The sequence below is a fragment of the Strongylocentrotus purpuratus genome, unplaced genomic scaffold (assembly GCF_000002235.5).
Source record: "Strongylocentrotus purpuratus isolate Spur 01 unplaced genomic scaffold, Spur_5.0 spur5_scaffold_19, whole genome shotgun sequence".
NCBI classification, from domain to species: domain Eukaryota; kingdom Metazoa; phylum Echinodermata; class Echinoidea; order Camarodonta; family Strongylocentrotidae; genus Strongylocentrotus; species Strongylocentrotus purpuratus.
Window position 1 is genome coordinate 30,186,392 of NW_022145604.1, and position 27,926 is coordinate 30,214,317.

The following is a 27,926-nucleotide window of genomic DNA, read 5'->3' on the forward strand; positions in this document are numbered from 1 at the left end:
GTCGGGATTTGTTTGAGCATGCTCAAAAATGTGCGCGAAGCTCGACGCCTGAATGTATACGCCAAAAGGACACCAGACATGCGCGGAGCGTGCTAGACCAACGCCAGACATACGCGGAGCACACGTCCTGTATACGCGCAGCGCGCTAACAACACGATATGCATTCGGTGTTAGCTCGCTAGCTTCTCCCAAATCCTGAAAAAGTCGACATTATGCGACATGCCCCGCAATGAATGAACCAGTGACTCTACTTTACCTCAACTGCTACCACAACAATTAATCACGTAAGCTGAAATGTTTACCATGTGTACTCAGGCGCGTACGCAGGATTTTTTCAAGGGGTGGGGGGAGGGGGGGGGGGGGCGGTGGGTAAGAGGATACTTTTTTTTTTTTTTTGGTCCCCCCAAAAAAATCGCAACGACTCAGCCGACCGCTGAATAAGCGGGGGGAGGGGGGGGGGGGTAAGGTCACCTTTTTTAGGTCAGCCATGGGAATCTTTTTTTTTTTGTATTGTTATTATTAAACAAAAAACAAAAAACAAACAAACAAAAACAAAGGGAGAGGGGTTGTAGGGGGGGGGGTTTATACACATACAAATACCAAAGGGGGGGTTTAACCCCCAACCACCCCCCCCCACCCCCACCCCCGCCCTGCGTACGCGCCTGTGTGTACTCATATCTACACAACATGTAATAAGAATAGTACATTCATTACACATTTCTTATTTTAATCATAATAACATACTAAAATCGTCACATTTCACCCCAGAACAAACAAACGCTGAGAAGTTATATGTATGCACGATATCAATATGATTACAAGTCTTTAATGCGACAACCGTTACTCTCGGGTTCACGATTAAGTAAATTAAATTCTTACGAACGGGTTTCAAAGATCTGTTTCGTGTAGGGGGCCCAGCCTGTTTCTCGTGGTTTGCCAAACTGAATCCAAACATACGCCATTCTCATATCGCTCTTAATTAGCTCAATCGCTCTCCATTAATCACATACAAGACATATAGACCACTCAATTCAACAATGTGTAGCGAAGTGTTAAATGATCTAGACCACGTCTAAGTATTTCAGTCTGAGGTAAATGAATATTTTATACACCAGATAAAAACAAAGTCTCAAAAATGTCTGCGGGGAGTCTGCCTAATATAGTATTTATACGGCAACGTAAAACGGAAATAGCTTCACTTTTTAATACCCCACCAATTGGGTTTATGTACATAAACGTTGAAGACCTAGGGTTAGATTTAGGGTTAGGGTTGTCCTCGGAGAGGGGTTTGATTGTCTAAGAGGGGAATCGTTCAAGCACCGTGTCAGAGATATCCTAGTGCGGCGTATGCATTCCACAGGGGTTTGTGGTACCTGTTTTATAGACACCGCCTGTATGTAGGGTAGGGTTTATCATTTTCTTCTATATCTATGGCTGCGTATATTGTAGTCTCATTTGAAAGCGAAGTGATGATGTTTGTATACATTTTGGAGGGTTATAGGCCAATTTCCTCCTGGTAAATCAACCCCGACCAATTACCAGCGGCACAATTAACCCCATAGACAATTACCCCTGACAAATTTCCCCTTGGAAAAATTACCCCAAAGGACAACCACCCCATGAGGACAATCACCCCCGAAAAATGATCCTCATTAGGTTAATGACCCCCCCCCCCCCTCTCCCCCCTCCCGAGGACAAACCCCCCCTGGAAAATTACCCCTATGACAATTATCCTTCGGAAATTACCTTCTACGATAATCACCCCCTTGTGCGTGTGTGTTTGTGTGTGTGTGTGTGTGTGTGTGTGTGTGTGTGTCCCTGTGCGTGTATAGGCTAAGGGAGCTGAACATGATATCTTTTCTTTTGGCGATAGTTTTAGGGGTTATTGTCCAAGGGGGGGGGGTATTTTCCGGGGTGATTGTCTATAGGGGGTGATTGTCCTTATACGCACTTCAAGTACCCTACCACATTTTAACATTCAAAATAAATTCAGCATACCTTTTCTATCCGAGCCACAGAGGAAAAGGTCCTACACCGGTATTTCAGTGATCAAGAGTTTGTTTACTGTTTTCCCCATAAGTGAAATCTAGGGATAGTGTCGTAACTAATCCTTAAAATGAAGATGAAAAGAACTCGTGGTTATCATGGAGCATATCGTCCGACCTTATCCGGTATAGAAGTTCACAAGCTTAACTAGGCGGGTTTAACTCTAACTGGTATGATATCAAGAAATCTGTCCTCCTTGCATGCTCGAACGTAACCTTTACGAATGTGAGCATTTAAGACCTAGTACAGTAGTACAATGGAGGGGCGTAGGTGATGGAAGTAAGGTTGATAGTCTGAAGTCTGAGTGTCCGAATCTCTGATGATACGTAATGGTTTTTTGTTGATTGGTAAGTCAACAACGGCGGATCAAGCAATTGTAGCTTTTGAATTTTAACGATCGTGTGCGAGTACTTGAACTCTTAATGTAAATATTTTTTGAAAGTCAACTTTTATTCAACTTAACATATTATGAAAGCCTATGTAATTAACAAATCGTCTAATCTAATTAATTGTGTACTTGTGCACCACATGGAGGTGACAAAATAACATGACAATTTGCTAAACTTTTGGTAGCCTGAAGCAAAGTTCATTAGACTAGCAAAACCATATACAGTCAGATGATTCACTGTCTTGCTCTTTGTTCATGCCATCTTTTTGAGAGCAAGAAGGGCATTACTTTGATGTAAAGTGATATGAGTTAATAACGACCTTCTAGCTTCAACAGAAGATTTATTGATCGCTTTTTGTTTTATGTTTTTATTTCACACTGTCAGCTTTGACATAGAAAGTACGTTAGAAACGAAAGTTCGAAGATGTCGTGTCTTATCTTGTGCTCCAATGAGAAACAAAAAATCAGCAAAACATTATTCTGAATGCCTAACTTTTTAACCAAGGAAAGGATTGAGATACCTGTTTGTGAGGAAGACATCTGACGCGTCAAATCTCAGATTACATTCTTATTAGAGAAAAAACATTCCAACTATTACACCAGTCATGAATTTTACACGACCGTTCACAATCTTATAATCGTTATTGAAACAGAGGCAAGTGTAAAGATTGGACGTAGGGTTTACCAAAAGAGTAGGCCAACCATTTTAACCAAAATATGTAATTCATACCAACAAAAATCGGTTTATTTCTTACACAATACCATATACACAGATCATTAATATTAAATAATCACAACGGTGATCGCGTAGCATATGACTGTCTAGTGAGTTTGCAGTTAGCTATTTATTGGTTCATAATTATCGGCAGAAAAACGTACATTGTTAAAAATTTTGAAGGTCAGCCGGCAGCATGCATGAGGTACAAAATGCAAATAAATTATTTTCATTAAACAGTTTTATATATTAAAGATAAATTCCAGTTCTGGTAAAAAAAAATCTCAGAATCAAACGAAACTTACACTGAATGTTCAAGATTACAAATAAATGACATGTGCCAAACAATTTTGGAAGAAAATGTATACTGGCTGAGTAATGAGCATAGAAAGAAAAGGAAATCAAAGTAGTACTAGCCCCGATACCATGTGTGTTTTCCCATATATAGCTTTCTGTGTACAGTGCTTGTTATTACCAAGACTCGGCCAAATAAATTATGATTTTGATGAGTCCAGAACCTTGCAGTGCACACCAATATATACATGCTACATGATCAACTGTTTCTGATCCATTCCACACCTTTTCTTTCACAATGCAATCGCATTACCAGTACTCACATTTATTTTAACTTTAAGTATTACGATGTGTTAATTATGGACATAAATTATGTTAGCGATAATCTGCACAGGAATATTGATAGTGGTAAATTAACAGGGATGGTATTTTTAGAGAAGTTATACACAAAATGGTGTACATGGTAACACACTATCATGGTTTAAATCGTACTTAAAAGGTCGTTAACAGTGCGTACACACTGTCACTGGTGCAAAGGGCAAGATCTGATTTACAGGTTCTCCAGTCAGGAGTACCTCAAGGTTCGATACTCGGACCCCTATTGTTCACCCTCTTTATGCATGATCTGCCCAATAGCGTTGAACATAGTAAGGTGATGTTGTATGCTGATGATACGGCGATTGTGTCCAGAGCCCAAAGGACATAGAGAGTACATTGAATAGTGATCTAGACAGGGTTAAATCAAATTCTTACTTCTAGGGAAACCCAAAAGACTACGACATATTGAGGCACCAATCGACATAAAGAAAGATGGTCTGCAAATTAGACATGTAGAAAATTGTGAAATATCTTGGGATGTGGTTGGACCAGCACCTTATTCTGGAATGAACACATTAAGCATACTTCCAATAAAATTGCTTCAAGGTTGGCACTATTGAGACGTGTCGGAAAATATATAACGATAGACAGTGCCAAGTTATTAGCAAAAGTCTCACCTTCCTAGTATTACCATGTTTGACTGTTGTTGCACCTCATGGTCAAATTGTAATCAATGTCTTCGGGATACACTGATTGAGATGCTTAAACATATGGCTAGGAAAGTTCTCCAAATCAATTTTCCTACCCCAGGTTCAAAGATGTTCTCAAAACTCAAGTGGATAAACATGGAAAAACATTGGCAATTCCAGAAATGTAAACTTATGTTCGATATTATGAACGGTAATTGCCCCTCATATCTTCAAGATAATGTAACAGTCTGCAACAACACATCGTTATAGAAATAGAATATCTTATACTCGTGGATTAGTCATCCCAAAAGTTAAAACTGAAAATGGAAGAAGGGCCTTTGCTCTTAAAGGTGCAATTATCTGGAACAATTACCTACTTAGTTGAGTACGAAATGCCCAAACGAAGCAGTCCTTTTGCACAAGTTATTTGAGAAAAATGTAAGCAATCCCAAAACATATAGTGAAAGCAAATATGGAGTCTGTCACAAACTTGAATATATAGTGCTTACCAATTACAGATTACTGTGTCTCTCACAATTATCCTACAAGTTACAAATTATGTATACTTATGATTCGACACACTGTTACTACGATAAAAGGAATTATTTTCAAAATTTGTTTATGTTTGATTTTCTTGATTTTGTTTTACTTACTGAGTTTACATTTATTGAACTACTGATGGGCTACCCCGTTGAAATAAAACAAAATGAATCAAATAATAAATACAATTATGAATTTGTGCCAAGTAGAATGGATGATAAATCGTGTTGCTCTCTTTAAAACAATGTTGCGTAATATGAATGTTCAAATGGTAGTTTGAAATCCTGCAACTGCAAACTCGTATGAGGGTGCCGCTATTGATTCTCTAGCATTAATCGATGTTTCTGAACCTCTAGGGTCATTGTATAAAACGTCAAACGTAGGCGCCAATGCATGAATGTAGGATGGGGGTGCAGCCTCCTTTTTTACGTCATGGTCATCGCTATGGATCGACGGCGACTGCGTTGTCTCGAACTCTCTACGCGGATGATCGTCCACTGCATGAATGTAGGATGGGGGAGGAGCCTCCGAAATCACGTCATCTTTATAGGTCGACGGCGACTGCGTTGTCCCGAACTCTCTGCGCGGATAATCGTCCGTTTCTGATGACGTCGAACCTCTTCGAAAGATGGTCTGGGCTAGGGGAGCTCGATTGGTTGGTTCAGGAGTAGTAGGTTGGCTAGAGCAGGGAGAGGATGTTCGCGTCGTCCGCCTCTGGTACCATTTGCGGATAGTTTCAATACATATTGAGCATGGTTTCAACACTACGCGTATGCAGCCTACGCAGGAGTTTTTAGGGCTTTTCATGCAGTCCTTCATGATCGGGTATAGGCAGCTTTCCCGCCTGCCTTGGAAGAAAACTATCAAAAGGAGTATGGCTGCCACGATGAACCATATGAGGATTTTGCTTACATCGCTGATACCCGAGGAGTCGCCCTTTCGGCCATGAAGGGCAGTCCAGTATCTCCCTCCAGATCCGTCTAAGAGTTAATTTAAAACAGAATACATGGATTTGTAGCAAAATAAACCTAGACAGAGGGACGACGCATGATCCGACACAATATCCTGCACAATAAATTCTCAATTTCAACCCCGAACCAAACACTATAACTAACCCTAACCTTATCCCTGTTTATTTGATAAGATAAATCAGTGTGCATTTCGTTGCCTGAGCATAATATGTCGGAGCACCAGGCATAGAGGTAGAGATGAAGTGAAAGCGGGCCAAACTGGAGTGAGAGAGGGAGACAGACAGACAGACAGAGAGAGGGGGAGAGGCGGAGAGGCAGAGAGAGAGAGAGACAGAGAGAGATAGAGAGAGAGAGAGAGAGAGAGAGAGAGGGGGAGAAAGAGAGGCGAAAGGGGACACAGAAAGGAGAGAGGGAGAGAGAGAGAGAGAGAGAGAGAGAGGCAGAGCGAGAGAGGCGAAAAGGGGACACAGAAAGGAGAGACATAGAGGGAGAGAGATAGAGAGAGACAGAGAGGAAGAGAGGCAGAGAGGGAGGCAGAGAGGAGAGAGATAGAGACAGAGAGGAGAGAGAGAGAGAAAGAGAGAGAAGAGGGAACAGATGAAGATAGGGAGTAATGGAAAGGTGGGTTATAATGATGTAAATTTTCCATCTTATAATGGGATTTTTTCCTTCTTTTTATGGCCGATGTCGTTAAAAATAAATTAATTCGTACTCCTTATAGATGCTACTTTGCAACCAATTCGAGTAGGAGATTATGATACATCGTTTTCCTTACCTTTTCCTTATAGGATATTTTGTGTTGGTTATGATGTTTTGTATTTCTTATTCTGAACGACAACGATAATTTATCAAGATACATATATCTGAACGTCAAAGGTTGCGGTTCACTTTAAAGATGCCCACAGGAAATAGTAATAATATAAAAATAATAATGATTTTGACCAAATGTGATACTAACCTTGAGTTTTCTTGCATATAAAGTTGTTCTGTTCTTGTTCACAATTTGAATTAGACCATGCTCCGTTTTTATCCAGTTCAAGAGTGTAACATCGTAACTCATTTATCGTCGGGTATCTGAAACTGTACAAGTATAAGAATAATAATAATGATGATAAACAAAATAAAGATAATTATAATGATAAAATGGACCTGGTGCCAGATTAGCCCTGTGCTAAACAAAATTATCCAATAAATTCTACTACTACTAATAAAGATAACAAAGATAATAATAATCTTAATAATATTACCTTGATACTACTACTACTACTACTACTACTACTACTACTACTACTACTACTACTACTACTACTTAAACCGCTACTGTTTAAACCTATAAACCACAACTTACTTGTTGTAATGAAGAGAACTGGAACCATCAAGCCAACGCCTGCTGGAGTTCATTCCTATCCATGCTAAAGATGTCTCATTTCCAAAAGATTCTGAACAAAAGATAAACAATAATAATAATTATAATAATAGTGGACTGATGTTTGGCATATTGCCTCTCCTGGTGCTCAATTATAATTACCCCGGCTTTAGCAATGAACTAGACACGTCTCATCCACATCCACACCTCCATTAAAACAGCTCAGTAACACCAGAGATACATGTACATTGCTAGTATAGGGTATTTATATTTCTCTCTTAAAGTGTTAAAATTTTGTCGGGTATTGTATGCTCCTGTTTTTCCTTCTCCTCCCCTACTCCTCCTCCTCCTCCACCACCACCACCTCCTCCTCCTCCCCTCCAACTCCTCCTCCTCCTCAACCTCCACCTCCTTCTCCTCCACCTCCTCCTCCTCCTCCCCTAAACCTCCTCCTCCTCCTCAACCTCCTTCTCCTCCACCTCCTCCTCCCCCTCCACCTCCACCTCCTCCTCCCCTCCACCTCCTCCTCAACCTCCACCTCCTCCTCCTTCTACTACTACAACTACTACTACTACTACTACTACTACTACTACTACTACTACTACTACTACTACTACTGCTGCTGCTGCTGCTACTACTACTACTGCTACTACTACTACTACTGCTACTATACTACTACTACTACTACTACTACTACTACTACTACTACTGCTGCTGCTACTACTACTACTACTACTACTACTACTACAACTACAACTACTACTACTACTACTACTACTACTACTACTACTACTGCCACTACTACAACTACTACTACTACTACTACTACTACTACTACTACTACTACTACTACTGCTGCTGCTACTACTACTGCTGCTACTACTACTACTGCTACTATACTACTACTACTACTACTACTACTACTACTACTACTACTGCTGCTACTACTACTACTACTACTACTACAACTACTACTACTACTACTACTACTACTACTACTACTACTGCTACTTTTACAACTACTACTACTACTACTACTACTACTACTACTACTACTACCACTACTACTGCTGCTGATACTACTACTGCTGCTACTACTACTGCTACTACTACAACTACTACTACTACTACTACTAATACCCCGTGACTATTACTGGCTGCTAACTTACTGGTAATACATCATTCGTGCTATACCAGCAGAACAGTTTAATATTATCTCACCTAGAAGAAAGTCATTCTCTTCTTGATCAACTATGGATGTCAGGAACCCTCCATCATACCCACATCGTGATGCTGCTTGTTGCCATGGTACTGGTTCGTGGTAGAGTTTGTAGCAGAAACCACGTCTGCTAACCCAACCGCCGGGACAGGACACTTTTGAATCTGTTTAGAAAGAAGGAACTAAAAACTACTCCTGCTACTGATAATAATAATGATCAAGATCACCATCATTATCATCATCATCATCATCATAAATGATAATAATATTGGTTGGTTTCATTCAAAGACTTTACAAGCTAGGGTCCCCCTCAGAAATTTTCAGATGTTCAAACGTTCTTCTACAATTTTAACTACATGATGATGATGATGATGATGATGAACAGCATTTGTATGACGTCATTATGATGTGATTAATCGATCCTCAATGCTTCTCCCCCATGATATTGTGTTCTTTTAAAAAAAAAGTAGGCGAGTTATATCCAAATCGCATACCAAAGTAGACGAACTGCAAAGAGTATCCCGATCCAGTCATGTCTCCATCATTGATGAACTCCACATAGAGACTGGGTCCACTGCTAGTTATTGTAGTCGGGTTTGGTTCTTCGCCACTGCATAATGCAACAATAGATCTGGCAGCGGAATCGGAACCTAGAGTAGAAAACAAGATAGGGATGGGGAGAGATGGTAGGGAGAGAGAGAGAGAGAGAAGTCAAGGTGTTTTTAAATTATTTATGTTCCTAATTTCAAGACCAAGTACACTTTTGGTTAACCCCCAAAAAAACTTTTCTTCAAAATTCTTTAATCTTAGCTATTTGATAAGTAGTAAGTAAGCAAGTTATTAGTATCAATACTCTGCTGTGAAGTTATATATTCTTCTCATATCAAACAAACGAGAGGTGAACAAATGCTAACGATATCAACTTGTACCAGACACGTGTAAAACCTCTATACAGTGCGTCCCAGAAAAAAACGAAACCGAGAATCTTTGTTCATGGCTGATCGTCAACGAAACGGAGTTAAGTCTTTTGTCAACTCTGTTTGTTGCTACGCCAGGCAGCCAGTGAAAACGAACTCGTTTATTATGGAAATGCAAGTACTACTTTAAACAAACAGAACTTTGTTATTCCTGGCTCGATTTTCCTGATTGAGGTGTCATATGAAAGGGCAGGAATTGAACTTTCTAGAAATGTGATTTTCTCCTTGAAATTCAGATACCGCCCGCCAAATAACTTTTTGGTTTCCTCTTTTCAAATTGTTTTTAATCACTCATGCGTAAAATGTGCATCATATGAGTTGCATCAAATGAAAGAGGAGGATCTAAGCTTTACAAATACTTGTCATTTATTAATTATAATTGTGATTAAGTAATGATAAATCATCGATAATTTTTGGTTTCGTTTTTTCTTGGACGCACTGTATAGTTGTCAGCTGTGTGTGATTTCTTGATTATTATTACAAATATTTCGCATCTAAAGCCTTTTGAAACACCATTTATTGTATGCTTTAACCTGAAGGATAATTAGTTTTCATCATTTCCTTCCTATTCTTATAGCAGTATTTAATCTTTGTCCCCTTCAGGTAGCGCATTGGACACGTACCTAGCTCTCTGCCCCCCCCCCCCCCCCCCCCCCCATTTAGATTAGTATCTGAGACTGTGTAATTGTTCAAATAATCATTATATTTTACGATTGTAAACATGATCTTTCCAAGCTATAGGACTTTATTATCATTTCATCTTTTACAAATATTGTTCCACTATTTATTACAAAAATGCATTACGATTTTCACTTCAACATGTGGTATTACCACATTTTAATGGTCCAGACATGCATTAAATCATTCTTACAATCTAATTCCTCTTTGAAACGTAATGATATAAATATAGAGAGAGAGACTGGTTACCGTCTTTTATCAATAAATAGTCACTGTCGCAACAACATTCTAAATCAACATGCACCACTCGGACTTGAATTAGCCACGTGCGTTCTGCATCTGGAACAGCAATCTTCCACGAGCACGGGTAGATTGTCGATTTCAGTAGTTGAGGTCTTGAATTAAACTCCAATGTTTCCCCGGGATTTGAGCACTGAGCTGTGAAATGAAGAGCATAACAGAAACACAGTCATATCCTCAATCACATGATCATCATGATCATCATGATCATCAACGTCATATAATTATCCCCATCGTCATCATCACTATCATCATCATCATCATCATCATCATCGTAGTCGTCCTCGTCATCTAACCGTTTTGAGTTATGTACCTTTACAGTGAGACGGCAGTTCTAGTGCTATCATGAATGTGATTATACAATTCAAAAAGGATTTTTCTACCAGACTGCTACAACATTTATTTCGTATATAAACAGCCCCAAGCTCACTTGAATTAATATGATGTTGACATCATCATCATCACCATGAGTTTGAGTTGTTGAGTTTATTTTATTTATACACGGTAAAAGCCCGAAACAGTTCGCAGACTGGTTTCAATCAGGGCCGTGTCGATAAAAAAAACAACATAATCATGACATATTAACAAAAGTAATATAACACTGACAGATTCACAACCATAACACGACAATAATAGGAAATAAGCTAAAAACACTTTACTTAATTAGAACTATATTGGTAGACCCAAAAGATAAACAATTAAATAAGTTACATATATGATCATCATAATCTGTTTGCATATATATATATATATATATATAAAGTAAAAACAAAAAGAAGTTTAACAAGATTATAAATAAGTTAAAAACATATTATGTATTCATGTTAAATATTAAATAATCAAACTTTAAAACAATAAACAAAAGAAAACACACATAATGTAGAATGTGTAATAATTGTGAAATTAAGACAAATGCGTATTCCATATTAAGTAGAAGTAAAATCATCATCATCATCATCATCATCATCATCACCACCATCATCAATGTCCTATATTATTATCATCATCATCATCACCACCACCACCATCATAATCATCACCATCATCACCACCACCACCATCATAATCATCACCTTCGCCATCATCACCACCACCAACGTTATTATTATTATCATCATCATCGTCATCCTCATCATCATTATACAGTTCTCTTCATATAACCGTTTTTTTGTGTTACGTACCTTTACAGGGAGACGACAGTTCGAGCGCTATCATGACGCTGATTATACAATTCAAAAAGAATTTTCTACCAGATTGCTACAACATAAAAAAATTGAGAACAAATATTATATCCTGGGACAAAAAGGAAGTCAATTTTTTTTTCTCAATGGTTTGACCATATAAAGTGATTTGATTTTGATTTGATTTATTGATTCATGCATTCTTCATACAATAATTATCAGTAACAACATGAACATTATGTACATAGTACATTTTTCAAATCACAATGAATAAAACAATTTATGAAGCAAGATGTTTGGAACGATTGACAAAGCAGATACAGAAGAATGGTGGGGAAACATTTATGTTATCAATTTCAGATAATTAAGCAGACACACGATTAAACGTGGGAATATTATTTAGAATCTATTACCCTCGCATTGAACAGAGAGTTAGTAACACAATAACATTTTACTTACCTTATTTTTATTTCGGGTATTTGCTAAAACGGTTCGCATTCTTTTTCTTGTATCCATGATCACTTTCCAGCACTGAAACAGGAGGAATATACAGACCGCTGTTCGGTTGGGCCCACACAATCATAAAGACTGAAATCACAATACCTTGTCCCAACATTAATGAGAGTTTCAATAATATTTCAGATGCACTCTAAGAAATATTGAGTAAAATTTTACTCAAAATGAAGTCGTATGGGCACATGGTCAGAATTGAGTAAAGGTTTTTAATCAACTAGATGGGTAATATTTTACCCATTATTGAGCTTTGTTTTACTCAGTGAATAGTAAAGTGTGTTTTACTCAAATTTCAGGTAATTTTCTTTTTACTAAAATAAGGCCAGAAAACTCCTTTCACAATGCTCCTTGTGGTTTAATTTATGTTTTACATCAAATTTGACCATGTGTCCTTTTTCATATGTGTCATGTGTAAACGTCATTTTAGTCATAAATTAGCAATTCATTATGTAAATCAATTTTTATTTGGTAATGTCATCATGGACCCCAATGTTCCTTTTTACAGGACATATCTTTAAACTCTGCTGAAAATGAACTCCAAGGCCAAGACGGAATGATGTTATGTTATGAAATTATGCATATAAATAGAGCCTCAAAACCAGTATGCATGAAACTCACAGAAAAGTGGAATATGCCAGTATATAATTGTCCAAATTAAAAAAAAAAACATATCTGAAAAAGACTCCATAACGTTACAAAGCAGGCGGTACCTTAATGCCGGTGTGTAGTTTACAAAAAGATCTTTTAATTTCTTCATCTTATAACAAGAAAGCAAATATTAAAATGCATATCAAAACACAGAACATTAAGAAATCTAAGGAAATTCAGCCTAAAAAAAAAAGAAGGGAGAAAAAAAGAAGCCCAACATTTATTATTGTAGAAACAAGAAGTAAAAGGTAGTTGCATAATTAGAAAAATAAGACACTTTTGTATTTAGCAATTAGAGATAATGATCAGATGATTACAGTCTACCCTCTAAAATTTGACTTCAAAAGAACTTCAATAATCTGCAGAGCAAACAAGAAAAAATGGCTCTTGTTCTTTAACACTTAACACGCTTAGGAAAGAAAAAATACAATTTTTTTTTAATCTTCCATTTTTCAAAAATTTTCATATTCAAGCTGATTCTAACAAATTTTCGCAGCATGAAAGAGTATGCAATTTTGTGTCAAAATTGAAGAAGGCTGAAGCATCTGTTCCATGTAATTTCTCATTGTTTTTACAAAAAGAAAAACACTAAAAATGTAGCTGATAGAAACCGTGGTCACTATTATTCTGGCTTTTTCACTAATGCACTCACACCCAATATCCACTCAGAATTAGTAGAATGGCTTCATACCAGTGCCAGTTTATGGGTTTCGCAAAAACCATGATGTTTGCCCCATTTGTGTGAAGTAGTCCTGGCCACATGGGAATGTGAATTTTGTTGTATTGGCATATATATAATTAACAAATACAGAAAATGGCATGTACATAAGCCATAAATTTGGTTCACAATAAAAATCTCAATATATGCTTTTAACATTTTGGCTGCATACAACTATAACAATGAAACATGCCCAGGACAATATGCAACACAAGAAAGCAAATATTAAAATGCATATCAAAACACAGAACATTAAGAAATCTAAGGAAATTCAGCCTAAAAAAAAAAGAAGGGAGAAAAAAAGAAGCCCAACATTTATTATTGTAGAAACAAGAAGTAAAAGGTAGTTGCATAATTAGAAAAATAAGACACTTTTGTATTTAGCATTTAGAGATAATGATCAGATGATTATAGTCTACCCTCTAAAATTTGACTTCAAAAGAACTTCAATAATCTGCAGAGCAAACAAGAAAAAATGGCTCTTGTTCTTTAACACTTAATACGCTTAGGAAAGAAAAAATACAATTTTTTTTAATCTTCCATTTTTCAAAAATTTCATATTCAAGCTGATTCTAACAAATTTTCACAGCATGAAAGAGTGTGCAATTTTGTGTCAAAATTGAAGAAGGCTGAAGCATCTGTTCCATGTAATTTCTCATTGTTTTTACAAGAAGAAAAACACTAAAAATGTAGCTGATAGAAACCGTGGTCACTATTATTTTGGCATTTTCACTAATGCACTCACACCCAATATCCACTCAGAATTAGTAGAATGGCTTCATACCAGTGCCAGTTTATGGGTTTCGCAAAAACCATGATGTTTGCCCCATTTGTGTGAAGTAGTCCTGGCCACATTTTTGTTTGTATTTTGTTGTATTGGCATATATATAATTAACAAATACAGAAAATGGCATGTACATAAGCCATAAATTTGGTTCACAATAAAAATCTCAATATATGCTGTTAACGTTTTGGCTGCATATAACTACAACAATGAAACATGCCCAGGACAATATGCAACACAAGAGTTGCCCTCATATAAAAACCAATGCTAATTCAAAATGTTACAAATTCGAAGAGTTGTTGATTATTTGAGAGAACAATGGAGAGCACATTGCAAGCATCTTTCTGTATGATTGGTTTTTCCAAAGAACATGAATATGATGTTATTAAAATCCTAAGATAACAACAGGAATTGTAAATCTAAAAACTGTGCTGCATTACCAAGAGAATAAAAAAAAACTAAACACTTAGAAAATTTTCATTATAAAGAAAACCAATTTATGAACCCCAAATTATACATATTTTGGAAGAGTAACTTTTCCCGCATCTTCGTCACCATTTAATGTGGAATGTGTTTACGCTTGGTTGAACATGGTGCATTGTTTGCGAACATGTATAATTCGACTTGTGCCAAAAAATCAAAACAACAAAAAAGCAACTCCATCCTGATCAAAGTGGCATAACATTTTAACGAAAAGGTTTTGAGCAAAGTAACTTAGCAAGAGTGCTGTTACACCTATCGACTAAATTCTGTGTAAAGATTAGATTGATCTATCAAGTTATTCTATGAGTGAGCACACATCAAAGAGAAAATGGTCACTTATAGACATAAGAAGGACTATTGATACTCTTGAAAAGTGATCATTGTTTTCTTTGACGTGTGCTCACTCGTGAATGGCTCCACGGATCTATCTCATTTTTTTTACACAGAATGTAGTTGTTAGGTGTAAGAACACTTCTTTTAAGTTAATTGCTCAATACTGTTCCGTTAAAAAGTTACACCAGTTTGATATGTGTGGGGTTGTTTTTTGGGGGTTATTTCAACTACACCCCTACTTTGACACTTTTTACATCTTTTGATCAATGTGCTATGTTCATCCAAACGTAAACACATACCACACAAAAATGGTACCGAAGATGTGGGAGGAGTTACTCTTTCAAAATATTATAATAGTTTGGGGTTCATAAATCTGTTTTCTTTTTAATGACAATTTTCTAAGTGATCATTTCAATTTCAAAAGGCCTGTTGATAGAACAACACATTCCAAGGCTTTATTTCTGGTTGAAATGGTAATATGCCCTGAAGGCTCTCACTGCACCAGACTCTTGAGCTCCTGGTTTGACATCAAAAGCAATGGTGTCCATCACGACCCACATTGCTCTTGCCTGGCATGGATACTGTAGATCAAAGATCTGAAAGATCTTGTAGCACAAATCTACAGCTGCAACGAGACTCTTCTGCTCAAGAACGTGGTGCTCCAATACAACAAAAGTCTGAGCTGGATTGCAGAAGTGTCCTCCTAGGGCTAGGATGAAAGGTTGGTTCCTCCCATGCGAAGATTTGTATGCCTCTACATTGGTCCCTTCCTGACATGAAAGAAAAGAAAAAAAATTGCCACCATGAAATGTGCATAATAATTGCTTGTAACACACTCTCATATGCTGAAGTACAGTTGAAATGTAATGTTAGGTGCATCAGAAATTATCCAGGGGGTATTATTACTTATTTGACTGACCATTAAATCTAATCTTTAAATATACAGTGACATTGTTATCGACCAACTTAGTTATTCCTGGGTATGGAAAGAAACAATAGTGATATTGTGTCTTGGAAAGTTGCAAAAATAAGTAGAAATATCTCCAGCTAAGGTGCCACATATATCCACAGCCCATTGTGAAATATTTGCCATAGAATGTATCATCCCACAAAATTTGAGAGAAGGGCTATTTCATGTAATGCTTCTCACTTTCACCTTCTTACCCTCTAACCACTTCCCCTTCCCAATCTACCAAAAAAAAAAAACAGTTCTTTTTTGGAATGGCCATGAATCTTCTCATTGCTATAATTACCTTTTGAAAGTCAATGAAATTATCCAAGGCTTCTTGGATGGAAGCTCTTCCTCCCTTTGTTGACTTCTTTCCAGGGAACAAATGCGAGAGAAGGCAAAATGCCAGGTTCATCCTCTCATCTGTATCAATAATATTAAAGAAAATTTCTTTAGACTGATGATACATGTTTATCATATTTTCATGCACTATTTGACTCGGCCTTCATTGTATCCATCGACTTAAAAAAAAATATTTGTGACGACTTTTAATGCTGAAATCTATAAATGAAAAATAAATAAAAAATAGATGGAATCACAACTGCACAGTCAAAATTAACCCCTCCCCCCTTCCGATGTATATATGGGTTTGTTATTTGTTCCTTCTTCAAACATAATGTAAATAAGATTTAATCTGAAAACTTGTTTATTTTGGTACAAACTACTCAATCATAGATTTTCTTCATAACACAATAAGAACTACAGAAAAACTTTGGGTGATGGTGAAGCGAGCAGTACAATTATTTGCCAATTTGCTTACTATATCTGTAAACAATATCATACCTTGACAGAAGTCTGTGTCTTTTCTATGCTGAACGTTAAATCTGGCCTTCCAACCTGGGCTTACTCGGTTTGCATATTCTAGGATGCACGCAGACACCACCGGCCACTTTGTATAGAGGTGCTTTCCTCTCCCCGAAAACAGCATTTCGTAGTCTTGCTCAATCTATGAATCAGAAAGATAAAATCTATAGCATGCATATCTCATTGTCTTTTTTTTACGGGTGTATTTTTTTTCTTCTTTTGGCCATGTATTGGCCTGCATCAATTTGACATGAAAATCATAAGAATAGTACAAGTAAAACAAGTCGTGCACAGTCTGCAATGTGATCCAGCAAATACTTGGGTGGGTGAATGCATATTTACAAGATTAGGACTTCAAATTAAATAGATATTGAATAAACTGTATCAAAATTTATCCCAGTCAAATTTGCTTAAATGTAACATTTTGAATCATGGAATTCCTCTGGGAATGAAATCAACAAAAAAAAGATAAAAAAGAAAATATAGATAACATGTCTGGACAATTAATAAAGTGGGTGAAAAAAAAAAAAAAAAAGACCCTAACCTACTTTTCTAACCACTTCACTGGACGATTCTTGAGGAGTTCTTCATACAATGTCATTTTCAGAATGTGTGCAGGTATTTTTTTTGTTTTTGTTGAATGCTCCATGTAGATATAACAGAAAAAGCAGTTATTTTTATGTGTACATGCGTATATCACATACATAGATCTATAACCGACTGTATTAATATCCTTCATCTTGATTTCGTTAGATAAGGGACCTGCTTATTAAACCGTAATGACAGTTAACAAAGGTAATGAAACATTTACTTACCATTCCAGGGGAAAGGAGATGTGGAAACTCATCCAGCACTTCAGCCACACAAGGCTTTTTCCTGGAACTTCCCGGCAGTGTTGAATGTACAAAGTCCTTTCTATATGCTGATGTCAGCTGCATTTTGGCCACAACATCTTTTTGGGGGGTGTTATGACTTTTCAACCATTCAGTGATGACTTTCATGTCTGCAAGATCTGATCAATAATAATGGAACTCTTAAGATATCAATCATTATCAAATCAAGCCCGAGTTAAAATGGATGAACCTCCTGTTCATCCTAGTATTTTTCTAACTTTAAGCTGTATGTTTTATCAGGCAGCATTAAAATTTAATTTGGCTGCTAATTAGTATCAAAGTAAACAAGGTTTTACCAGGTAGTATTTGACTTATTTTTTAATACAGTTAAACCTGATTAGTCGACCTTTCATACGTCAAATATTCGCCCAAGTCAAAGCAATCTTTAAGACCAGATTATGCAAACATGTGTTAATGTATACTCTTCTAGGTTAAATTTCTCCCAAGCAAAACAGATTTCTATGGTCCCAAAAGATTCAACATAGCCAAATTACCTGTAATTGAAAAGAGTGTCACATTACCAGCATTTACTCCCTTCAAGAAGAGCTGATTTTGCTATAACATGCATTTGCCAGACCCCAACCAAAGAAATTAGTACTTCAATGGGACAAAAAGGAAATACAAAATTACATTCAACTCGAAAAATGCAAAGAAAGTCGGATCCCTTTCTCTAAGTTTTGCTATAAACATGCCCATGGCGGCCAAACTATGAAAATTAACACAATCTACATATAACAATGGTTATTTACTACTTAGCTTGAACCCCGGGAACAAATTTTTTGCTACTGGGCAAGTATTTTTTAAGCCTGCTTGACTATCCAAAAGGAGAACCGGAATCAACTGGACCAGTTACACCAGTAAAAATTCAACTGGTAACTCTGGAAATTGGAACAAAATAATACTGTTCCAGTTGAACTGGACCAGTAAAAATTCAACAGGTTGCATTAGACTGTTATATGCTTTGGAAATTATTGGTAACATCTGTAAGTGCATACCATAATTCATCTGAGGAGATGCTAGATCCTCACTGGAAGATGTTGAAGCTATATCCTCAGGACTGCCAACCCCGACTTGCTTCTTGTCTTTCTCCGCTGTTATTCTTCTTAAATACTTGAGTCTATTCTCTATCCTACCACCTGCAGGACATTTGGAGCTTTTGAAGTACCATTCCTCCTTTAAAAAAAAAATCCTGTGCATTAGCATGAATAATGTAACAATTCAAGGAGTAAACTATATAGCCATAACTTCAAATAAATTACTATCTTCAAAGTTCATGAGAAAATATAAAATATTAATCAGGCCATTATCACATTAATAAAGAGCTAGATGAAAGTAACTCACAGACAGAAAATTTGAAACTGAAACTTCCATCATGAAGCACAAGGGAAAATTTAATAATGTGCTTCCTATCACAATATTCTAATGAGTAACAAGAAATTTTTCTTTGGACTAAAAGGACTTTACTGATATGTGCCACAGATGAGTTTTAATTGAAATACTGACACAAAGTCAGTCTCCACAAACTGTCTACTCACATCTCCATTTCCAGCTGGATCTTTCAGGAAGGGGAACTCTGCGATGATTGAGGAGGCCATTGCCCCTTTCATGTCAGGGCCAGGTCTGTTTAGTAAGAGAAATTAACATTACAGTTTAATGTACATGTACTTACATGTATGTTAGAAAATACACATGTGGAACAGTGTCTAGAATGAAATTATTGTGGTGTAGTTGAGCTTACTCCAAATCAAAGGATGTGGTTTGAGCTAACCTAATGTGCATGCCCCAATGTTTCGGTGAAACAGTTCTTTTTCTTATTGAATTTCACGAACACCATATTTTCGTTCTCAAAGACACCGTAAATTTCCCAGGTTACTTTGCAGCCACAATACTTTGACGATGAAGAAGTTTGACGAATTTGCAGACGGCAAATTTACCTTTATTTCCTGATTTGTCGAGGCTAATATCGCCCAAAGAGTAAGTAATATGAAAGTTAAATATCTAAATTTAATAATGATATGAAAGAGAAAGGAATTTGATAAATTCTAGATACGATGTTTTGAGATTGAAGTTTGATGTCAAAATTGTTATTTACACAGAGTTATCGTTAATGTGTTCGCTACGCTACATGTATTAGCAAGTGAAGAGTGTCAATTTCATAAACAAAGAGTAAAATTGTCTAGTTTGCTTGATAAGATTAAGCCTACAAAAGTACTGAAATTCTGGTACAAAACAAAGGTTTGATTTGTAGGATTATAAGCTATGTCAAATTTGGTACAATGTACAAGATGTATTTTGAAAGCCATTTTGTGTTCTTAGTAGGTTTCATGTATTTAAAAGGGATACAGAACAGACGGAACAAAAGAATGCCTGAGAAAAGGGCTGAATGTTTAAACAGGTTTTATAAATGAATGCTGTTAAGCTGCATTTTGCCTGAGCTTGTATTCAAGATATTTTGGTCAGTCAAGATGTAGGTCGATAGGCAAAGGTCATATTTCATTTCGGTCAGATTTATCTGGAATGAGCTCTGGATAAATTAATTTGGATGTTCTTTTGAGCCACAAAAAGAAACAATGCAGCAGTAATAAAGCATGTCATTTAATGATTAAGAAGAGGCAAAGACCATATGTGAATAGTGGAAATATTGTTATATATAAACCATCCAAGAGGTTTCAAGGTTATTTAGTGCTTTGTTAAGCATGGTTTATTTATTCAGGATTTAGTTTGGTTTAAATACAGTAAAGAGCAAATTAGGTAGTTTGAATGAAAATCATACATTTGAAAGATTATACATTGCATGTGTTTTAAGGAGATTTCGGTATTTCCACAGGACGTTAAATTTCTAGTCAACTAGTTAATTGAATTTCTTAAAACCAAGTGAAGCTTGTAATTTTCTGAATTCTTAAAGAAAACATAATTTTGCTACTATTGACGTATAAATAAGTCACTCATGACAACTGATTATTCCATGAAGCGATATATGTTTATTAGCAGACAAGAAGATGTAAATCTCTGAGTATTGCACTAAACAATGTGTTTTTATTCTCTCTGTTTTCATCTACAGATTGAATGATTTGGAAGGGAGTTCCAGAATAAACTTCCATCCTCCATAGACCATACAATATGCGGTGTTAGCCTTGTTATTTGTTGTCTCACTTGACTCAAGGTTACTAGTAGCAGGTATATTTTAAGCTTGGCAAATATCCTTCAGAGCCCTGTTATACCATACTTTGAAAAATGAGATGCCTGATGAGGGAAAGGAGGATTTTCAAATCAACTGGACATGAGAAAGGGACCTAGTCAGGAAGGTCAAAGTCTTGCTGTAAAGTGAATGTGATTTCTTGCAAAAGAAAGAAGAAGAATGCACAATGCAGACAGAAACAAGGCAATAGCATATGAGCCATTGCAAATACATGTAACATTCATTACCTTAGGCCATGCAAGTTTACAAGGTGCTCTGTACACAAATTACAGACGACACGAGTGTTGTGTGGTGCGCAGACTTTCATTCGAGTTACTTCCTCCAACGTTTTTCTTCCTTCCATGGTTTTCTTTAGAATTTCACCCACATCCTATAAAAAAATCAGAATTGCACGAGTTAAGAAAATGTTGTGTGTGTGTTTTTTTTATTTTTTATCATAATAGTACAGGTGGTATTAAATCTTTTCTGGCACATTTCAACATCTTCCAAAAGCATTTGCTAAAAAGGGATTCTTACAGATACAGTGCATGTATTTTTGATCGATTTTGCATGCATAGTAATAAATGGGATAATCACAGCTCAAAATAACATGCAAAAAATGTGCTACCCAGCAGATAGAGTGTTCTTTGTTTTCAACAGACCTTGGTGATAAAAATAGCAACTGGGAGTCAATTTAATTAAATCTCTGAATTCTAAAGGGACTTACAATTTCAATGTTTTTATTATTGTTCTGAACTTAACATCATAGACAGCGTGGCTCTTAAATACTTTGCTCAGGGACACACAGAGTGGTGGACTTTTATTTCCACATAAAAAAAGAATAGATCTGATTGAAAGCTTTCGTTAACGCCATGTGGTAAGCCTTAGGGAAAAGGCCGTTGATATACATGTATCTTTCTTCAAGGGACCCACTTATAGGGCAATTAGAGGAATAAAGGAAAGGAAGTGAATGCAATGGAATTTGAATTTAGAAGCACAAACACAAGACTTGTTTTTTAGCTTTCAATTTGATACGTTTTTAGCTTTTTGTTTTGGTGTTGAAAACACTGAAAAATGAAATGAAATGGAAAGAGGAAAAATAGAAAAAGATCAAGATCAGAAAATTTGTGACCAGTTCACAAATTCGAAGAGTTTAGTTCTGAAAAGAACTGTTGGTATTCCTTGTTGAGTTTATTTCTGTAAAGAACGGTTGGTTTCTTGAAAGGGTTAACTATAGTATTTGTAACTATAGTATTATTTCAATAAAAGGAGACTCGACATGTTTCGAACAGTATGCTCTATTCGTCGTCAGGAGTATAACTCAAAGAATCATTCAGTGCAACTGGCTTTTTATGCAGTGGGAACCGCACAAATGGGTCCGGCGCTAGCGGAATTGTGATTGTTTAACGAAAGCTTTCAATTGTGAATACTCACTCACCATGAAAACCTAGAGAACATTTAGAATAGCCATGATATAAATACACGTAAATAATATAATATGGCCTAATTATTTAGACTGAATGAATTACAATTTTTTTTTGAAATGTGAACTTACGTATCTTACTGCTTTCTGGCGCTTGAGTGGTGGCGTGTCACTGCTGCTGTTCAAATCATTGACTACTGATGAGCATGAATCTTCATCTACTGCAATAGTTGAAGCCTGAGAAAGGTCGAAAGGAACTGATTCCACATCTGATATCATGAAATCATCAGACAGCTCGGGTGACTCCCAGCCCATCTGCATGCCTGTCAGTACAGATTCTGCAGAATCGTTTGCTTTATCCTGAAAGGATGAAAATACACAGTCTGTCAAAAGGTTTCTGCAATTCAACATTTAAATTATTATCTCGATTTTTCACATCATTTTACTTGAAATCAAAATTATTGAAATGTACTTGTAATGTATGTCTATTCTCCTTTGAAAAGATGCTTCTGATTGTACTAGTTCAAATAGCTATAAAATTAAACATTATGGAATGTGTAAGACAACTGAATTACGGTACCATGTCAAAAGTGAAAATTAGTGTTCACTGTCGATGGCAAATTTCTTAATTTGTTTTAGGATAGATAGAGTGTAATTGATCTTGTCATATTGAAGTGGTTCTGCATGAGTGCCAACATTGTATCCTAAAGATAATTAAACACTTTTGAACTAATAGTGTTTACATTTAAGGTGTTTTATACCTTCCTTTATTTGAGATTCATTACTGATGGTGTATTGTTTGAAATGGAAATGAACTGACATTCCTATTATATGAATGTATAATGATGCATAGAAGTGCTACAGTAAACAGAGATATGGATGATCAAAGTTAAATTACAAAAATGTCTTTGAGGGGTTTACTTTGCTCCTTCTAAATATTCAGTTCTATGTAAAGGCCATTATTAAGGAAAAAAAATGTACATACACATTTATTCGTTGAAAGAAAGTACATAAGTTTGAACGGGTATTGAGGAATTGAAACTACAGTGTATTGTACCTGTAAGTCACTTTTGGCTCTGAGTTAACTTTGATGCAGTTATGACAGCATGTATCGGGTAGGAATGTACCACCGATGATCTGCAATACCATGACTCTTCACTGCATGAACAGGTCTGTGTTCAAACAGGTTTTCAGGATCAACCAACTGCAGTGTAGCCAACTCATCTTCTGATGCAACATAGGCTTGAAAGTGATCATGAAAGTAATTTGTCTTCCATGGTTGGATCATCAAATATAGTCTATCCTGCTTTCTCATAAGACAATCAATTCTTGAGAAAGATGGTAGTTCACCACACCAGTCAGTTAGCAACATTATATTAGGTCTGTATGTGTATCCATAAAATGTTACTTTATCACACAATTCTAGTACAGCATCAGGTTCACAGCTCAACAGCTGACATACTTCTGCCTCACCATCAAGATCACACACTTTAACAAATTCTGAACTGTGGATGCATACACATTCGCTGTTGATGTTTTCTTTCTTGAGCATTCTGAATGCTTGATCTTCCTGGTGTTTACGTGCAATTGTTTTGGCAATGTTCTTGTAGTTATTGCAAGTTTTTGCCCACCTTTTCAAAGGCTTGTGCTTTCCTTCTTGCCTCATACAAGCATACTGTGACAAAGGACCTAGCTCTCTCATTGCTCGGGGATAGTGGAGAAGATTGTGATGCTTGGGGAGGAGATGGTTATCAGGAAATAGTTGCAAATACAACTGATGATGCTCACTAATCCTTGACTGCAAGTAGTAGGTAACAGCAATGCTAATGTTTGGTGCTATGACCAGCTGGAAGATTTCCAGAAGAATTGTGAACAACCTCCAGTATTCACACCCTTCTTCAACTTTATCTCCCACAATCAGAGGTATGAATTCAACAAGACAGCTCATCTGTGATGCCTTTTGACCACTTGCTCCAAATGGGTTGTTAAGGTGACTTTGAAGGATGAGGCTGGGCTTGTTTGCGTGTTCTGTTACGCCGTAGCTGAATGACCGAATACGACCGTTTAGTTCATCAAGGCTAAATCTGCCCTGTTGTATGAGCTCAGACAGGACAAGTTTCATCTCAAATGGAAGTAACCCTTCTAGGAAATCGTGCATCAGGTCAGGAGCATAGTTTTGTGATACGTGGTAATAGCTCAGTGAATTGAGAGCACATGATCTCCGGAGTCCTGTTTGGGATACATCTTTTAAACTGATATCATAATCAACGTTTTCTTTAGTACGAAGTAACCTTTCATCAACAACTACCTGTTTTCTGCATATTGCCTTAAGTGCCTTGCAGAACCTGCAATAGTAGTTTGCACTAAAACTTCCAGCAAAGCCAAGTATGGTATTGAGAGCCAAGTTATCACCGACTGCCTGGAGAAGTCTGAGACGAATGGTGCCGTTGAATCCATCTGGACTATCTATATGAAGACCTTCGGTAAAGAGAACTTCAAGATCATCAGAAATACGCTGCAGAACAGCATTAACACCATATTTGGACACAAGAGAAGATTTTGCTAAAGCGACCAAAAGTACATTTTCAAGCTTAGCTTGATATTTCTTGGGCAAAGAAGCAACAGTTAAATAGACTCCAAGAAGTTTGTGTTTCCCTTTCTTTGAACCGAGGGGATTTGCTGTCTCGAAGTCATCATTATAGAGTAACAATTCAATATCCAAACAGTTTTGTTTCCCTTCAAAAGTACTATAATATGATCCATCTCTATAAGTCTGAAGAACTTCTTTCTCACCAGCACTGTCTTTTTCTTGACTGATGACCGACATATAGCCTGGTTGTTCCAACAACACTTTAAGACTGTCTCCTATTGGCACATACTGAAAAGTTTCATCAACTTGTTTTTGCTCAGTCCTTCCAGTACGCACGTTCAAACATTCTCTGTATGCTTTGCCCAAAACAATTTCTTCTGGCTCAATAAGAACTTTACATTCGTGGGCATATTGGTTTTGCTTGTGGACAGTAGATAAACTGAAATAATCAAATGGATCTTTCACCATGTGGAGGACTGACTGTAGACTGTCAATTTTATCATCTGACGGTTTGATATCATGAGCTATGTCCTCAAGGACGGGGGCTGACACTTGTAGAACTGCTTCATTTACATTCCTGAGCAGCTCCCGTGTGTCACAAATGATGCTTTGCACAGTAGATGATGGCAGGGAAGAGCTTTTAAGTTTTGCTACATATTCAGAAACAGAATGTTTGATATTTGCTGATATTTCCTCGTTGGGTTTTTCATTTGGCAGCACTTCTGACTGATCTGATACACTTTCATCATCAGAAACAGCATTTCCATGAGAATCTTCATCACTGACATTTTGTGCAATGGAATCATGATATTGTAAGTGCCGCTTGTAGCTATAACCATGATAAAATGTTTTAAAACATTCTTGCACATGACACACAAGTTTTGTTCTGGTCTTCGTATTGATGTTATGGATCTTTAAATGGTTCCATAGATCCCCACTTTTTTCAAATGATTTCACACATTTGCAACACGAAAACATTTTCTTTCCAGGAATATCTTATGGCTGCTTACTAACCTTTCTCTTCCAGTTATCAAAACGGTCAATGAATTTAAGTCTTGGACCCAACTGCGGGATCACGTCCTTCACAAGACTTGCATCAAGCAGCTTGAATGCTGATGAGTCAATGCCACAATCTAAATGGAAAGAAAAAGATATGGTAAATTCCACTTTTTGTAAAAAATTATCAATTATCAATACAACAATGATTAACTAGGTGTGATTCAATCCATACAGAATACATGACAATCGCATTTTGACTTCAGTCATTTCTATCTAGGGTCTATATCTAAGTTAGATGTAGACCCCTCGGCTCTATACATTTGTAGGATCTAGCTTTGTTCTTAATGATTTGAGTCAAATAAAAAACAAAAACAAAAAACACCTGTAGGAAAAAAAATAAATAAAGAGGATTTATCTTTGTTATATTTTGTTTGGTATAAACAATTCTCCCTATCTCATATCATTTCGGGCAAACTCAGAATTCGGAAGTCTTCCGATTTCGGCAGTCTTTTAATTATCATAGACATGTAGGCCTAGACTCTAGAGTCTAGTCAGTAGCCTAGAATCTAGATCAGATGGAGTAAATATATAAATGCTATACAATGTTGATTCAAGATCAAAGAAAAAGCTGTACTGCTGTAGACCTAGTTTTAACTTAGACACAGCATGCACAGACCAAAATCAGGTACCAGCTAGGAGACAGGACCGCACGCGACCACGGCCGGCTCAGCCCGGGGCTGCGCCACCCAGTACAACGGCTGTGCGTTCGAGCTGCAATACCCAGTGCCCGATCAGACAGTACCAAAAAAAAAAATCATGTTGAAGAATTAGAAAGAAATATATACTCTGGTCTACTGGTAATGCATACTTACTTCTAAAATTGACGATTTGGTCGGTCAGCTCCCATTTCCTCAACAACGAAGCAACTTTGTCGTCCGCCATTTCACCGCTGTGTACTCAGGTTGGTTGGATACTAGATCTATATAGGGCCAGGGCCTTTATCGTATGCATGTATTATGCACACATGTTTTTTATCCTATGCGGCCGCGTGCTGTGCAGGGCTTTTCGTGGAGGCAGTGTAAATCTGGGAGTGCAATTTACTCAGAGTTAAGTAAAATTTAATGCCACTGGAGCAAACTTTACTCATCAAGAATGAGCAAAACTAAAAATAGACAAAAATTGGAGCAAACTTTACTCAACAAGAATGAGCAAAACTTAAAAAGGAAAAAAAGAGTAAATAGTCAGAGTTTGCTCAATATAGGAGACTTGTACGTTGTAAAAAGTACATTATTGCTCAATATTGAGCACTCTTGTGTTTACCTCGGCGATATTTTACCCCATGGATTTAGAGTGTGGAGAACTAAACACACATTGCTGCCTGATCAAACGAAGGCTGGTCAAGGGTCATAGCACAAAAACCTCGTGTTGAATGGCATAAAATCATTTGTGTGCACCAGTATGAGTAATCACATAAAAGATCATCATGGCTATTATTAGAAACAGATCTGCACAACATGTTTATACCAAGGATGGTTGCCGTAAACTTGAATGAACGTGATGAGACGATCACTGTAATGTGCCTTCATCAATATGGTTCATATCGCAGCTTCCATAGTAACGTAATACACAAAGGCAAAGGCAAAGGGTTCTGGCCGCTTAATAATATTACATCTTTCCAACGGGAACGCACACAATAACGCCGTTATAATATTCTTATTAGCACCACCGTTGGTGCTTGCAAACCTATTACTTGCCCTGAGTTCATATTTGTATAGAATTGAATGACGCCATGCAATTCTGAAACGCTCTGATGAGCAGGCATAAGTGTGTTTGTATTGCGTTCAAGTTCATTTCTCTCGATTTGAACTA

The 27,926-nt window shown here is 36.8% G+C and overlaps 2 protein-coding genes across 4 annotated transcripts; both read right to left on the reverse strand.

The window, feature by feature from the left end:
• Positions 1-5,254: 5,254 nt before the first annotated feature.
• Positions 5,255-11,815, reverse strand: LOC105444156. Its single transcript, XM_030989911.1, has 7 exons — positions 11,683-11,815; positions 10,451-10,639; positions 9,041-9,196; positions 8,549-8,710; positions 7,310-7,400; positions 6,920-7,041; positions 5,255-5,970 (listed from the first exon to the last, which is right to left on the reverse strand). Exons 1-7 carry the CDS (start codon positions 11,714-11,716, stop codon positions 5,255-5,257), a joined length of 1,470 nt encoding a protein of 489 aa, XP_030845771.1. The 5' UTR covers positions 11,717-11,815.
• Positions 11,816-12,918: 1,103 nt separating this feature from the next.
• LOC115926207 lies at positions 12,919-27,252 on the reverse strand. 3 transcript variants are annotated; one of them, XM_030990851.1, is made up of 10 exons: positions 26,930-27,252; positions 26,073-26,191; positions 22,601-22,828; positions 21,294-21,436; positions 19,403-19,487; positions 18,863-19,040; positions 17,790-17,986; positions 16,954-17,116; positions 16,415-16,533; positions 12,919-15,931 (listed from the first exon to the last, which is right to left on the reverse strand). In XM_030990851.1, exons 1-10 carry the CDS (start codon positions 26,997-26,999, stop codon positions 15,617-15,619), a joined length of 1,617 nt encoding a protein of 538 aa, XP_030846711.1. In that variant the 5' UTR covers positions 27,000-27,252; the 3' UTR covers positions 12,919-15,616. The 3 variants fall into 3 exon arrangements, with proteins under 3 accessions (XP_030846711.1, XP_030846710.1, XP_030846712.1); XM_030990850.1 differs by lacking the exon at positions 26,930-27,252 and having other exon boundaries at positions 24,777-26,206; XM_030990852.1 differs by lacking the exons at positions 26,073-26,191; positions 26,930-27,252 and adding an exon at positions 23,526-24,893.
• Positions 27,253-27,926: the final 674 nt, after the last annotated feature.